Below are 17,327 nucleotides of genomic sequence, written 5' to 3' on the forward strand. Positions count from 1 at the left end.
TTGTGTGTTGGCCAGTGACACTAAAATATCTCAATTTAATCCATTTTAAATTCAGGCTATAACAGAAAAAAGTCAAGTGGTGACACTGTGTAAAGCCCTTTTACTGTTGTCACAAAGTGCTTTACAGTAAACCTGCTTAGACCCAGGCCCAAGCAAAATCTGAAGCACAGTGGCAAGGAAACAACTCTTTAGAAGGAAGAAACCTAAAGAGGAACCAGATTCAGAGGGGAGGTCCTTCCTCCTCTGGCTGCCTGTATTGTACACTCTTAGTGTTCCTTGGCTGTCCCCATAGGATAACCCTTTTGGGTTCCAGGTAAAAATACTTTTTATTTGCAGGTGGAACACTTTTGAGTTCCATGTAAATCCCTCTGTGGAAAGGGTTCCACATGGACCACAAAAGGGTTCTACCTGAAACCAAAATGAGTGTACATTGGACATTCCACAGCCTTCATCAGATCACCACCTAAACCACACAAAAGTGGCAACATGGTAATGTTACTATAATTCAAACTCCAGTGAAAATCTCCCCAACCCAATCAAAAGAACGTTAGGTTGAAATCTCCCATTAAAACTACAATTTACATACAGTACAGTGCATGCATCCACCTAGCATTAGCCCCAGTTAGAATAGACATTAACTCAAATGGACTGAAAGAAGTGGCAACATAGTGTGGTGGAGAGGGCCGCGGGCAGTGTAAACGAACGTTCCCTGAGGTATTAATCCCTCTTTAATGTCTACTCAGGTCTGATGATGCTCTGGCAGGGGTGATTTAGAGCCAGTCATCTCTGACAGTAAAAGGCTGTTAGGATGAGTTACGCCACCAGGAAGTGTCGGCCTGTGTGTGGGGTAGCAATGGACTGGGAGCGAGACAGTAAATCAGTCCTTTCTGAGACCATTGGAGAACGCAGGTAGAAGAGGCTCAAAAGCAACCAGGGGATAGCAGGAGATGAACTTCCACTGAACATGTCATAGCAAAACATTGACTTTTATACAGTGTTTCCTCTATATGCAAAATCAAGGCTGCCACTGGGAAAAAAATGTAGATGTGTAGATTTATGCCCCAGGAAGACCCCCCTCCCCACATTCACCCCCCCCCCCCCCCCATTTATACATCCATGACTCCAGTAGGCTAGACCCATAAATCAAAGAGCATCATCAATGAATGTGGTACAGTCCTGGATTCTACCCATCAGAATGACACAAGATGGGCCTCCCGAGTGGCACAGTGGTCTAAGGCACATTATCACAGTACTAGCTGTGACACTAGAGATTCTGGGTTCGAGTCCAGGCTCTGTCGCAGCCGGCCGCGACCGGGAGAGACCTGGAGGGGCACAATTGGTCCAGTGTTGTCCGGGTTAGGGGAGGGTTTGGCCGGCAGGGATGTCCTTGTCCCATCGTGCGCTGACATGGTCGCAAGGTGTACGGTGTTTCTCCAACACATTGGTGCGGCTGGCTTCCGGGTTAAGTGGGCATTGTGTCAAGAAGCAGTGCGGCTTGGTTGGGTTGTGTTTCGGAGGACGCACGGCTCTCGACCTTCGCCTCTCCGAGTCCGTAAGGGAGTTGCAGCGATGACAAAAGACTGTATCTACCAATTGGATACCACGAAATTGGGGATAAAAAATGAATGACACAAGATACTTTGCAAAGGATAAAGCCACTGACGCATAAAAGCCAAGGGTCCATTAACGGGTCCAGGGTGTCAGCTACTCTCAGGAAAGCAATATCAATGTGTGATGCTAACTTAGCCACCCTCTACAAGGACAAGAGAATAAAAATACTTACAGACTAGTATCCTTCTTTTTCTCCTGCTCCTCAACAATGGCCTCCTAGAGAAAGGAGCAAGGAATTAGCATTTATTCATGTCATCCATCTTGTGTAACTACATATTTGCTGCAATTTTGTCCACCTATCTGTAGAAAAATACATTGTAAATCTCAATGAGACAAAACTGAAAAATAAAGGTTAAATATGGATAAAGAAAGAAAAAACCGATGTATTGTATCAAGCATCTAAGCATTTCAACTGAGCTTATCGAAACAGAGGAATCTACTTTTACATTTTGCTGACTACAGGGAAACTCAACAAGCAGCTTAAAGGTCTCTCTTGTTTAGACGTAGAATACAGATAATAGATCAGCCCTCAGGAAAATCAGCAGTAATTCATTGGTACATTGACTTCTACTCTACAGAGTGCTGTGTGTGAATGAAAGAAATTGGGATCGTTGGAAATCAAATCCGAGGAGTGGGGTGGTGTAGTGTTTCTCAATGGCTCAGTGCAGATGAAGGAGAGGAGACTAGGAAAGGAAAACAGTTAGGATGATTGAGCGTGCACCACAAATGTGTTACATGGCTTCCTCTTTCCATCTCCTCCATTTGTGATGATTTGAAACCACAGGATAAGTGAAAGCAGGAGATGAGCAGAGGAGGGCCATTTAGACTATTGAGGGCGACATTTTCGTAGTGCAAAAATAATTGTGCAAAGTGCAAAAATTACCATACAACTCATTTTATTCTGGCAGCGTGATTACACTTTAAACTTTACTTCAACAATGTGCATCATAAAGAGGCAACTATTTACGTATTTCTCAGTTTACATGTAACGTAGAATTATTTGAAAATGAAATCACTGCAAGATGAGGTTTACAGAAATGTGGCCCTGAGTCTTGCACCGTGTGTCTCTCTCACCCTGATGTTGTTGACGATAGCGGCTCCCTTGCTCTCTGCAGCCTCAGGGTTCCCTATGAGGTAGTCCCAGGCACAGAACACTCTCCAGCAGAAGGTGAAGTTCTCGTCAGAGGCACTGGCTAGGCTCAGACGGGAGTTCTTAGCCATCCTGAGGGAAAATTGTAATAAATAACACAAAATGGCATCGATTAGCGACAGGTCATTGTGTTCTTAATAAGAGGTTAAACTGGCGATGGAACAGGATTCAAACACCTTTAAAGGTAATACAGAAACAGTTGAAATATAATCACAACAATGGTGGTTACAATGTGATAGCCACGGGACCAAAACAGCGGAGAAGTTTGACCTTGTATTTCAATGCTCTTAGTTGTTGCAAAAATGTACCCACTATGCTTTTTACTTTGTGTATCTACGTCATATCGCTGAGTCCACCTTAAAAAATAGAATATTTGACATTAGTAGTAGCTAGTAGCTAGCCACATCAATGGTCACCTTTGGTAATACATTCATATCAATATCACTTCACTTTCATTTTGATATCAATATCAACCACATAAATGAGCTTTATTAAAGAGACTCCTGTGATTACTTTCTTAACAGAATGATGAAACTGTAGGCAAAAACAGCCATCCCAACCAGAAAATAGGCCAGGGGGAGACGATAGCCGGCACTGCCGAGCTTCCTCACCGGGCCATAGTACCCATAGAACAACACCGAGTACTGGAGGTAGCCCTGTGGATGAAAACATCACAAAGACAAGAATTTGGAATAAACTGGGAACCAAAACAAGTTGTGGCTTGGGTCTTTAAAACACAGTGAAACTGAATGCATGCAACAAACAAAACCAACACGCTGTTGGGGCACTACTGAGACACTATTGAGGCGCTATTGAGACGCTATTGAGACGCTATTGAGATGCTATTGAGATGCTATTGAGACACAATTGAGACGCTACTGAGACATTACTGAGGGACTACTGAGGGACTACTGAGGCATTACTGAGGGACTATTGAGGCACTACTGAGGCATTACTGAGGGACTACTGAGGGACTATTGAGGCACTACTGAGGCATTACTGAGGGACTACTGAGGGACTATTGAGGGACTACTGAGGCACTACTGAGGCATTACTGAGGGACTACTGAGGGACTATTGAGGCACTACTGAGGCATTACTGAGGGACTACTGAGGGACTATTGAGGCACTACTGAGGCATTACTGAGGGACTACTGAGGGACTATTGAGGCACTACTGAGGCACTACTGAGGCATTACTGAGGGACTACTGAGGCACTACTGAGGCACTACTGAGGCATTACTGAGGGACTATTGAGGCACTACTGAGGCATTACTGAGGGACTACTGAGGGACTACTGAGGCACTACTGAGGCACTACTGAGGCATTACTGAGGGACTATTGAGGCACTACTGAGGCATTACTGAGGGACTACTGAGGGACTACTGAGGCACTACTGAGGCATTACTGAGGGACTACTGAGGGACTATTGAGGCACTACTGAGGCACTACTGAGGCATTACTGAGGGACTACTGAGGCACTACTGAGGCACTACTGAGGCATTACTGAGGGACTATTGAGGCACTACTGAGGCATTACTGAGGGACTACTGAGGGACTACTGAGGCACTACTGAGGCACTACTGAGGCATTACTGAGGGACTATTGAGGCACTACTGAGGCATTACTGAGGGACTACTGAGGGACTATTGAGGCACTACTGAGGCATTACTGAGGGACTACTGAGGGACTATTAAGGCATTACTGAGGCACTACTGAGACATTACTGAGGGACTACTGAGGGACTACTGAGGCACTACTGAGGCACTACTGAGGCATTACTGAGGGACTATTGAGGCACTACTGAGGCATTACTGAGGGACTACTGAGGGACTATTGAGGCACTACTGAGGCATTACTGAGGGACTACTGAGGGACTATTAAGGCATTACTGAGGCACTACTGAGACATTACTGAGGGACTACTGAGGGACTACTGAGGGACTATTGAGGCACTACTGAGGCATTACTGAGGCACTAATGAGGCACTAATGAGGCACTACTGAGGGACTACTGAGGCACTACTGAGGCACTACTGAGGCACTACTGAGACACTATTGAGACACTACTGGCATATTCAGTGCTGAAAATGTAGTCCTCTCCCTGACCATAGTGGCAATCATGGAACATTAATATCATGTTTAAACAAATCCTGATCCATTTCACACAGCGTCTGCTAAATGACTAAAATGTAATGTCAATGTAATGTTATTGTTGATCCTCAGGGGCCTCAATACTTAATGTCATGCTGAGAAGAAGGCTGGCAACATAAACATCACTCATAGTACAAGGAGTGGTTGAAATATAGTTTAGATGAATCGGACTACACAACAAAATGCATGTAATTGAACAGTGATATTGAGGGAACATTAAGAGATAAAACTGCCTTGCCCCAAGAGACCAGATGGTGTCCAGATCTTGGGCTGAGGCCAGGTGCTCCTTGGGAATGGTCTTACTCCGGGTTGTTCCGAACGGCTCTCCGGCCAGGAGCTGAGGGGAGAAATCAGATGGATTATTATGCCAGTTCAATCAATGATATGGAGATATAGTACATATCGATTTGAGGGGAGGAGTGGGGGCAAATGGATTAGGAAGGGAAATGTTACCATTGAATTTGCACACACACACACACACACACACACACACACACACACACACACACACACACATACACACACACACACACACACACACACACACACACACACACACACACACACACACACACACACACACACACACAGGTCACAGAACTACAGGTCACACACACACACAGTTTAACTACCCACTCCATGCCTCAAAAACAATAATATGTTCCCTAGATCTTTTATTTTCTGTTTTCTTCCGATCATAATCTACAATGATCTCCAACCACCAGTACGGAAAAAAATGTATGAAATGTATGCATTCACTACTGTAAGTCGCTCTGGATAAGAGTGTCTGCTAAATGACTAAAATGTAAAACATTTAAATAACATTGATCGGTCTATATGTATGAAGTAGCAACGGTAAGTTCTGATAAATAACAGGTGGATAATGGAGTAAGTGTTGGAATATTGACTGAATTGGAATATGTTGGAATATTGACTGAATTATAGTACATAAACCATTCTATAATTAGGTCCAGCTTCACCATGACTTCACCGTGACTTCACCGTGACGGTAAAATGTTTTATTGTCAGATACAAGCTAAAAGGTACTTAGTCTACAACCCGCAATCGGATTAAATCTCTGAAAACTTCAGTCTACAAAGGAAAAGTCCAATCTGTGAGGTTGGGGTGAATGAAGGAGGGAAAATGTTGGTTGGAGAATGGAATGAAGGAAGGAGGGATGAAATGGAGAAGATTGGGAGTGAGTGATGTGCCAGCTGATGTCTGGGGAAATTGCCTGTGTCTGCATGTCAGCCAGCTAAATAAATCAGCCCTGCTTTCCCCGACATACCCAGACCAATAACAATGCCCTCTATGCATTATTTGTGACGGCTGGCACCAAAAGTGCTGATTTTTATTGTCATACTTTGCAAGCACATACCGGAATTTACAATATCTGTTAGGTCCTCTCTTGTATCCTCTGCATACAATTCACCATTGTAACATTCAGCTACATTCTACATTTGAAGCATTTGAATCGTATTAAATAAAGTTGAACTCTATTGCTATTTTTAAGTTTTGTTTCATGGAGAATTCAGTTTACTTCCTTTCACTAATAACTTCATTATTTAGTAATGATACACACATCCATGGTACACACATCTATGATACACACATCCATGGTACACACATCCATGATACACACATCCATGGTACACACATCCATGGTACACACATCCATGGTACACACATCCATGGTACACACATCCATGGTACACACATTCATGATACACACATCCATGGTACACACATCTATGGTACACACATCCATGGTACAAACAGCACCTGTTCTTCTATTGATTGATTTATTTTTCCCTTATTTATCCAGATAAGTCATCGGACCTAAGACAGACACACACGCGCGCACACACACACACACACACACACACACACACACACACACACACACACACACACACACACACACACACACACACACACACACACACACACACACACACACACACACACACACACACACACACACACACACACACACACACACACACACACACTTACCTCAGGTATAACTATGAATGCTCCAGTCATGACAGTAAGGACTATGTTGATACCAAACAGCCATCTGAGGAAGATGAAGTAGGAGGCCACCCCTGACCCAAAGTGACCTAAGAGGGAAACAGAGACAGGGGTGTACGGTGAAGCTACCCCAAGACACTGATATTTGGTCAGTTTTGAATATTCACCACTAATGGTTAAGTTAAGGATTGGGGGAGGGGGAGCTGATCCTAGATCTGTACTTGGAGAAAGGACACAGATACTCACAAATCATCTCAAACCAAACTGAATTTATTTTAAATTTCAGACATTACATTTATTTATTTTTTTAAATGCTAATTGTCACATGCTTGGTAAACAACAGGTGTAGACTAACTGAAATGCTAACTTCCCGACAACGCAAAATAAAAAAATATAAATAAAATAACAATAGAAAAAAAACTGTAACACGAGGAGTAAATACACAATGATAACTTGGCTACACACACGGGTTACCAGTACAGAGTCTATGTGCAGGGGTACGAGGTAATAACTTGGCTATACACACGGGTTACCAGTACAGAGTCTATGTGCAGGGGTACGAGGTAATAACTTGGCTATACACACGGGTTACCAGTACAGAGTCTATGTGCAGGGGTACAAGGTAATAACTTGGCTATACACACGGGTTACCAGTACAGAGTCTATGTGCAGGGGTACGAGGTAATAACTTGGCTATACACACGGGTTACCAGTACAGAGTCTATGTGCAGGGGTACGAGGTAATAACTTGGCTATACACACGGGTTACCAGTACAGAGTCTATGTGCAGGGGTACGAGGTAATAACTTGGCTACACACACGGGTTACCAGTACAGAGTCTATGTGCAGGGGTACGAGGTAATAACTTGGCTATACACACGGGTTACCAGTACAGAGTCTATGTGCAGGGGTACGAGGTAATAACTTGGCTATACACACGGGTTACCAGTACAGAGTCTATGTGCAGGGGTACGAGGTAATAACTTGGCTATACACACGGGTTACCAGTACAGAGTCTATGTGCAGGGGTACGAGGTAATAACTTGGCTATACACACGGGTTACCAGTACAGAGTCTATGTGCAGGGGTACGAGGTAATAACTTGGCTATACACACGGGTTACCAGTACAGAGTCTATGTGCAGGGGTACGAGGTAATAACTTGGCTACACACACGGGGTACCAGTACAGAGTCTATGTGCAGGGGTACGAGCTAATAACTTGGCTACACACACGGGGTAGCAGTACAGAGTCTATGTGCAGGGGTATGAGGTAATAACTTGGCTACACACACGGGTTACCAGTACAGAGTCTATGTGCAGGGGTACGAGGTAATAACTTGGCTATACACACGGGTTACCAGTACAGAGTCTATGTGCAGGGGTATGAGGTAATAACTTGGCTATACACACGGGTTACCAGTACAGAGTCTATGTGCAGGGGTACGATGTAATAACTTGGCTACACACACGGGTTACCAGTACAGAGTCTATGTGCAGGGGTACGAGGTAATAACTTGGCTACACACACGGGTTACCAGTACAGAGTCTATGTGCAGGGGTACGAGGTAATAACTTGGCTACACACACGGGTTACCAGTACAGAGTCTATGTGCAGGGGTACGAGGTAATAACTTGGCTATACACACAGGTTACCAGTACAGAGTCTATGTGCAGGGGTATGAGGTAATAACTTGGCTACACACACGGGTTACCAGTACAGAGTCTATGTGCAGGGGTACGAGGTAATAACTTGGCTATACACACGGGTTACCAGTACAGAGTCTATGTGCAGGGGTATGAGGTAATAACTTGGCTACACACACGGGTTACCAGTACAGAGTCTATGTGCAGGGGTACGAGGTAATAACTTGGTTATACACACGGGTTACCAGTACCAAGTCAATGTGCAGGGGTACGAGCTAATAACTTGGCTATACACACGGGTTACCAGTACAGAGTCTATGTGCAGGGGTACGAGGTAATAACTTGGCTACACACACGGGTTACCAGTACAGAGTCTATGTGCAGGGGTACGAGGTAATAACTTGGCTACACACACGGGTTACCAGTACAGAGTCTATGTGCAGGGGTACGAGGTAATAACTTGGCTACACACACGGGTTACCAGTACAGAGTCTATGTGCAGGGGTACGAGTTAATAACTTGGCTATACACACGGGTTACCAGTACAGAGTCTATGTGCAGGGGTACGAGGTAATAACTTGGCTATACACACGGGTTACCAGTACAGAGTCTATGTGCAGGGGTACGAGGTAATAACTTGGCTATACACACGGGTTACCAGTACAGAGTCTATGTGCAGGGGTACGAGGTAATAACTTGGCTATACACACGGGTTACCAGTACAGAGTCTATGTGCAGGGGTACGAGGTAATAACTTGGCTATACACACGGGTTACCAGTACAGAGTCTATGTGCAGGGGTACGAGGTAATAACTTGGCTATACACACGGGTTACCAGTACAGAGTCTATGTGCAGGGGTACGAGGTAATAACTTGGCTATACACACGGGTTACCAGTACAGAGTCTATGTGCAGGGGTACGAGGTAATAACTTGGCTATACACACGGGGTACCAGTACAGAGTCTATGTGCAGGGGTACGAGGTAATAACTTGGCTATACACACGGGGTAGCAGTACAGAGTCTATGTGCAGGGGTACGAGGTAATAACTTGGCTATACACACGGGGTAGCAGTACAGAGTCTATGTGCAGGGGTACGAGGTAATAACTTGGCTATACACACGGGGTAGCAGTACAGAGTCTATGTGCAGGGGTACGAGGTAATAACTTGGCTATACACACGGGGTACCAGTACAGAGTCTATGTGCAGGGGTACGAGGTAATAACTTGGCTATACACACGGGTTACCAGTACAGAGTCTATGTGCAGGGGTACGAGGTAATAACTTGGCTACACACACGGGTTACCAGTACCAAGTCAATGTGCAGGGGTACGAGCTAATAACTTGGCTATACACACGGGTTACCAGTACAGAGTCTATGTGCAGGGGTACGAGGTAATAACTTGGCTACACACACGGGGTACCAGTACAGAGTCAATGTGCAGGGGTACGAGGTAATAACTTGGCTATACACACGGGTTACCAGTACAGAGTCTATGTGCAGGGGTACGAGCTAATAACTTGGCTATACACACGGGGTACCAGTACAGAGTCTATGTGCAGGGGTACGAGGTAATAACTTGGCTACACACGGGTTACCAGTACAGAGTCTATGTGCAGGGGTACGAGGTAATAACTTGGCTATACACACGGGGTACCAGTACAGAGTCTATGTGCAGGGGTACGAGGTAATAACTTGGCTATACACACGGGGGAGCAGTACAGAGTCTATGTGCAGGGGTACGAGGTAATAACTTGGCTATACACACGGGGTACCAGTACAGAGTCTATGTGCAGGGGTACGAGGTAATAACTTGGCTATACACACGGGGTAGCAGTACAGAGTCTACGTGCAGGGGTACGAGGTAATAACTTGGCTACACACACGGGTTACCAGTACAGAGTCTACGTGCAGGGGTACGAGGTAATAACTTGGCTACACACACGGGTTACCAGTACAGAGTCTACGTGCAGGGGTACGAGGTAATAACTTGGCTACACACACGGGTTACCAGTACAGAGTCTACGTGCAGGGGTACGAGGTAATAACTTGGCTACACACACGGGTTACCAGTACAGAGTCTATGTGCAGGGGTACGAGGTAATAACTTGGCTATACACACGGGTTACCAGTACAGAGTCTATGTGCAGGGTTACGAGGTAATAACTTGGCTATACACACGGGTTACCAGTACAGAGTCTATGTGCAGGGGTACGAGGTAATAACTTGGCTATACACACGGGTTACCAGTACAGAGTCTATGTGCAGGGGTACGAGATAATAACTTGGCTATACACACGGGTTACCAGTACAGAGTCTATGTGCAGGGGTACGAGATAATAACTTGGCTATACACACGGGTTACCAGTACAGAGTCTATGTGCAGGGGTACGAGGTAATTGAGGTAGATACAGTATGTACATATAGGTAGGGATAAAGACAACAGGATAGACAGTAGACAGTAGCAGCAGCGTCTCTGATGAGTGTGGAAGTGTGTGTGTGGCGACAGTGTGCCTGTGTGTCAATACAATTTTACAGTCAAATACACATTACAGTAAAAGGAAATTAACTAATATTTTACTGTAATATAGTCAATATCTTACATGTTCAAGTAAGTAATAAAATATCTTATTAAAAGTTGTTACTTTCTATTTTCTTGATCCTCATCTCCCAGGGAATAAACAGAACCACGATGTTGTACAGCAACCTGGAGACCTTCTTCAGCAGCTGAAAATATAGGACCATTTTCTATTAGTGTGTGTATACATTTATATATATACTGTATATATTTGTGTACATGGCTTTTTTGATTGATTGATTTACTGTTATTATCGTGTCTTATTTCAGATGCCCAAACTATTGGACTTAAACAGTCAATTATTTTCAGGGTGTGTGCGCATGTGTTTGTATTTGTGTTTAAGGAGGAAGAGGTTAAACTCTGCTTAATTTTCTCAGAGAAGATCTGTTGATTCAGTAGCCTACACATACAAAGCAACACCAGTCAAGTCCCATCACTTAGAGTTTTTTCCAACTGCTTACACACAAAATCTTTTCATGTCACACGATTTTTGAAACCTCTCACTCAAAGTGCAAAACTACACACCAAATATGCAAAACCATAAGCTATTTCTCAGCCTTTGACTCAGTTGTCAATTGCATAAAAAACTTTTTTCAGAACACTACACACAATTCTCTACTTAAAACACAAAAATCTAACAGGAAGTGACTTGCTTTCCTTTTCCAAACACAACCAATCAAAATGCTACACTTATTCACCAGGTCACACACACACAATAGGACAGAGGGCAATTACCAATGTCCTTGGACAGCGTGGGGGTAATATAACTATGTGTGCTGCCATCACTCAAAACGGGGTCCTCCATCACAATGGTACACTGGGTCCGTACAACACCGGCCATATGCTCACTTTTCTCGATGCAATTTACACAATGCTTGTCCCTGATCCAGATCAGGAGCCTGCTAGATTTGTGGTTTTATGGGACAATGTTCACCGGGCTGTTCTGGTCCCAAACTGGTTTGCCACCCATCCACAATTTGTAGTTTTGTACCTACCCCCATATTCACCTTTTCTAAATCCCATAGAGGAATTCTTCTCAGCCTGGCGCTGGAAAGTGTATGATCGCCAACCATATGCCCGCATGCCGCTTCTCCAGGCAATGGAGGACGCATGTGGGGACATAGAGGTTGCCTCTGTCCAAGGTTGGATACGCCATGCTAGGAGATACTTCCCTCGATGTTTGGCAAGAGAAAACGTATCTTGTGATGTGGACGAAGTATTGTGGCCAGACCCAGACCGGAGAAGAGATGAAGCGTAGCTTAGCACTGGTGACTGCCCCCCCCCCCCCCCCTACCAATTCCTGGACTGCCCCCCTGGGACCCCACACACACAATTGTGTTCTTTACTGTATTCTAAAGAATATACTTTTGGTTTACATGTGTTTATGGTTTTGTTGTATGCTACTGTATACAACAGTAATGTTTGGCCTAATAAATATTTTCTGTTTCTACATTGCATTGGTGTTTACAGTGTACTTGTTACCCCTCTCAGCAGATTACTTTCACTGTAGAACTGTAGAATTGTATTGAAATGTAGATATAAGCCTAGGAAAGACCAAAGAGCTTTAGATTTAGAACAACAGTGTTTATATGGTATATCCAAAAATGTACTATTATGAAAGCAGTGTTTGCCATTTGATGCAAATGCTTCATTCTGACATGTGTTTATGGCATTTTGAATGCAGTGTTACATTTTGAAGGAGATGTGAGGCATTTTGCATTTTGTGTGTGCAGTTTAGGGAATTGTGTGTAGAGTTTTGAAAAAAAGGAGAGAGTTTTGAAAACGTGTGTAAGCAGTTGGAAAAAACTGTAACATCAAATGAACAGATCCCACTGTACCATAGATAAATATTGTATTTAATTAATTTCATTATATACAGAGGGGTACTTAATTCAAAAGTCAAGATATGATTATTCATATACACATAAGTCTATTCGTTGAACAAATGGATGTGATTTCTAAATTGTAATTAAGCAGAAGCCAATATATATATATATAATTCATTATTCCTCATCAATCTGCTTTCTAAAAGTCAATTAATTTTAATGGAGCTTCGGTAGCCTTGCCCAATGCCTCCTGAACATTTTAATTAAACCAAACCATAACAACAGGCTATAAATTTGCTTGGCTGCGGTTTGCTGAGTCTGTGTGTGTGTGTGTGTGTGTGTGTGTGTGCAGAGAGAAGCCTACAGGCAGAGGGAGCAGAGTCGAGCTCTAACCTCACGGTCTCGTAAACACAGTGAGAACAGAAAGGCAATGTTAAGTGTATAACTCAGGCTACAGAACAGAGGAAATGGACACAGTAGCAATCAGGCTGAAGGTATCAGATAGTTGCACTGCAGTAGAGAAATAGTAAGCTAATTCTCTTAGCTAATTTTCTATTAAATTATATGTGAAAAGTAGCCTGACACATTGATATGCCTAAAAATGTTAACATGTTTATATCTGTGTTGAAATTAGAGTTGCATTCAGTTTGTGAAACTAGATGCACATTACACATCTCATAGCGTACAGCAGTACCTTTGTTTACTAGAAAGAGGTTAAACTCTGCTTAATTTTCTCAGAGAAGATCTGTTGATTCAGTAGCCTACACATACAAAGCAACACCAGTCAAGTCCCATCACTTAGAGTTTTTTCCAACTGCTTACACACAAAATCTTTTCATGTCACACGATTTTTGAACAAAGAGTTGCACACATCTCATAGCGTACAGCAGTACCTTTGTTTACTAGAAAGAGGTTAAACTCTGCTTAATTTTCTCAGAGAAGATCTGTTGATTCAGTAGCCTACACATACAAAGCACATACAAAGCATACAAAGCCTTTGTTTACTAGAACCCCCATATTTTGGACAAAGTAGATCATCCACATGCAATCAAATGTGCTACAGCAAGTGAAACTATGACTATGAAGATTCATTAGAAGTCTTACCGTCATTGTGTTGTATAATATGAGTGTGTTTGTGAACCTTCTTGCAGTATGTGTTGTTTATCAGAACAGAGGTGTGTGTGTGTGTGTGTGTGCATGCACGTGCGCGTAAACCCACATCAGCCCCAGCAGCCTGGTACCCTCTGGTCCTTGTTAGCCTCCCCTCGTACTTCAGGACAATCTCTCTGGCCTGCCTGGAACAAACACAGGGAGATATCAATGGCTTTTAAACTCTGATCTACAGTCAGTAGAAACACAAACACATCACACTGGAAGAATGAATATGATTCAATACACTGATCTAGGTTCAGATTTTAAATCAGATATATAGTAAAACATTTTTAAAGACATGTAAATTATGATTCCAGAGATTGATGTAAATTCAGACAAAAAGAACTTGCAGCAGGTTAAACCCTTGCATGTTATTTCACAAACTGGTCCTAGTTCAGCTTTACTGTGCGTGGGAGTAGAGTATTCCTGCTGTGGTTCTCAACCCATCACTGGGGTAGTTCAGATGTCTGTGGCACTTGCTCTAATCAACGATGCCTACTCTCAACAGGCTTTTCACAGACTCCTGTGCTCCTCTGAATTATACATCTTAAATAAAAATGTTTTAGGGCAGATTCAAATATATATATTAGAAAGAGAGGAGACTAAATAAAAGGAGCCAAAGCGGGAAGGGTGGAGACGGACGGTAATGGAATTCCGGTTTCCGTGGTTTCGTACTTGTGCCTACGTCACCAGACCATTGGGCATGCACACTCTTTTCATCTTTCAACTTGCTTATGGTACTACTACTAGGATAAAATGTATTGTTGATATCATGTATGTTATGGTACTACTACTAGGATAAAATGTATTGTTGATATCATGTATGTTATGGTACTACTACTAGGATAAAATGTATTGTTGATATCATGTATGTTATGGTACTACTACTAGGATAAAATGTATTGTTTATATCATGTATGTTATGGTACTACTACTAGGATAAAATGTATTGTTGATATCATGTATGTTATGGTACTACTACTAGGATAAAATGTATTGTTGATATCATGTATGTTATGGTACTACTACTAGGGTAAAATGTATTGTTGATATCATGTATGTTATGGTACTACTACTAGGATAAAATGTATTGTTGATATCATGTATGTTATGGTACTACTACTAGGATAAAATGTATTGTTGATATCATGTATGTTATGGTACTACTACTAGGATAAAATGTATTGTTTATATCATGTATGTTATGGTACTACTACTAGGATAAAATGTATTGTTGATATCATGTATGTTATGGTACTACTACTAGGATAAAATGTATTGTTGATATCATGTATGTTATGGTACTACTACTAGGGTAAAATGTATTGTTGATATCATGTATGTTATGGTACTACTACTAGGATAAAATGTATTGTTTATATCATGTATGTTATGGTACTACTACTAGGATAAAATGTATTGTTGATATCATGTATGTTATGGTACTACTACTAGGATAAAATGTACTGTTGATATCATGTATGTTATGGTACTACTACTAGGATAAAATGTATTGTTGATATCATGTATGTTATGGTACTACTACTAGGATAAAATGTATTGTTGATATCATGTATGTTATGGTACTACTACTAGGATAAAATGTATTGTTTATATCATGTATGTTATGGTACTACTACTAGGATAAAATGTATTGTTGATATCATGTATGTTATGGTACTACTACTAGGATAACATTTATTGTTGATATCATGTATGTTATGGTACTACTACTAGGATAAAATGTATTGTTGATATCATGTATGTTATGGTACTACTACTAGGATAAAATGTATTGTTGATATCATGTATGTTATGGTACTACTACTAGGATAAAATGTATTGTTGATATCATGTATGTTATGGTACTACTACTAGGATAAAATGTATTGTTGATATCATGTATGTTATGGTACTACTACTAGGGTAAAATGTATTGTTGATATCATGTATGTTATGGTACTACTACTAGGATAAAATGTATTGTTGATATCATGTATGTTATGGTACTACTACTAGGATAAAATGTATTGTTGATATCATGTATGTTATGGTACTACTACTAGGATAAAATGTATTGTTTATATCATGTATGTTATGGTACTACTACTAGGATAAAATGTATTGTTGATATCATGTATGTTATGGTACTACTACTAGGATAAAATGTATTGTTGATATCATGTATGTTATGGTACTACTACTAGGATAAAATGTATTGTTGATATCATGTATGTTATGGTACTACTACTAGGGTAAAATGTATTGTTGATATCATGTATGTTATGGTACTACTACTAGGATAAAATGTATTGTTGATATCATGTATGTTATGGTACTACTACTAGGATAAAATGTATTGTTGATATCATGTATGTTATGGTACTACTACTAGGATAAAATGTATTGTTGATATCATGTATGTTATGGTACTACTACTAGGATGAAATGTATTGTTGATATCATGTATGTTATGGTACTACTACTAGGATAAAATGTATTGTTGATATCATGTATGTTATGGTACTACTACTAGGATAAAATGTATTGTTGATATCATTTATGTTTGTAACGACTGTCTGATTGCTGCATTGGTACAGGTGTCCCTATTAAAAGATAGAGCTGTTTAAATACATAGATAAATAAAATGCACTGGAAATATAAAATATAAATATTTAATATAGAAAATAAGTTGAGTATGACGTTTCAAAACAAATCAAATGAACTTCGAGATAAACGAGGACAGGAATTTCACAACAAGCAAAACAGGTGAAAACGGGGGTACGAACCAGTGATTTGCAGTGTAAAATATGAGGTGTTTTTGCAGGGTGTGTAATCAGCAGTTTTCACCCAGAGATTACTGAGGACGTAAAATGCAGGCTTGCATCACATCCGTGTGACAGTCATAAAGCCTAGAGCAGTAATAACAAACCACCCATATAAAACCTGCTATGGCTAGAACCTACTCAGCACATCTTAAGAGGTCTCTCTCTCTCTCGTCGCTCTCCAACCACCAGCCACATCTCCTCTCTATCTCTCTCTCATCTCGCTCTTCTCATCCTCTCTCTCTCTCTCTCGTCGTCTCTCTCACTCGCTCTGCTCTCTCTCTCTCTCTCCCCCCGCTCTCTCTCTCCTCCTCTCTCTCGCTCGCATCTCATCTCTCTCACGCTCTCTCTCT

The 17,327-nt window shown here is 41.8% G+C and overlaps 1 protein-coding gene across 1 annotated transcript in view; it reads right to left on the bottom strand.

Moving 5' to 3' along the window:
- LOC115166888 (transmembrane channel-like protein 3) overlaps positions 1-17,327 on the bottom strand; it is a 50,305-nt gene that overhangs the window by 28,759 nt on the left and 4,219 nt on the right. The window contains exons 2-8 of the mRNA XM_029720789.1: positions 14,217-14,292; positions 11,239-11,320; positions 6,929-7,035; positions 5,151-5,249; positions 3,275-3,417; positions 2,686-2,833; positions 1,784-1,827 (exon numbers count right to left, since the gene is read on the bottom strand). Of these exons, the coding sequence (XP_029576649.1) occupies positions 1,784-1,827; positions 2,686-2,833; positions 3,275-3,417; positions 5,151-5,249; positions 6,929-7,035; positions 11,239-11,320; positions 14,217-14,292 (699 nt within the window). The remainder of the gene's footprint in view (positions 1-1,783; positions 1,828-2,685; positions 2,834-3,274; positions 3,418-5,150; positions 5,250-6,928; positions 7,036-11,238; positions 11,321-14,216; positions 14,293-17,327) is intronic.

Source organism: Salmo trutta, chromosome 29, assembly GCF_901001165.1.
Source record: "Salmo trutta chromosome 29, fSalTru1.1, whole genome shotgun sequence".
Classification (NCBI taxonomy): Eukaryota; Metazoa; Chordata; class Actinopteri; order Salmoniformes; family Salmonidae; genus Salmo; species Salmo trutta.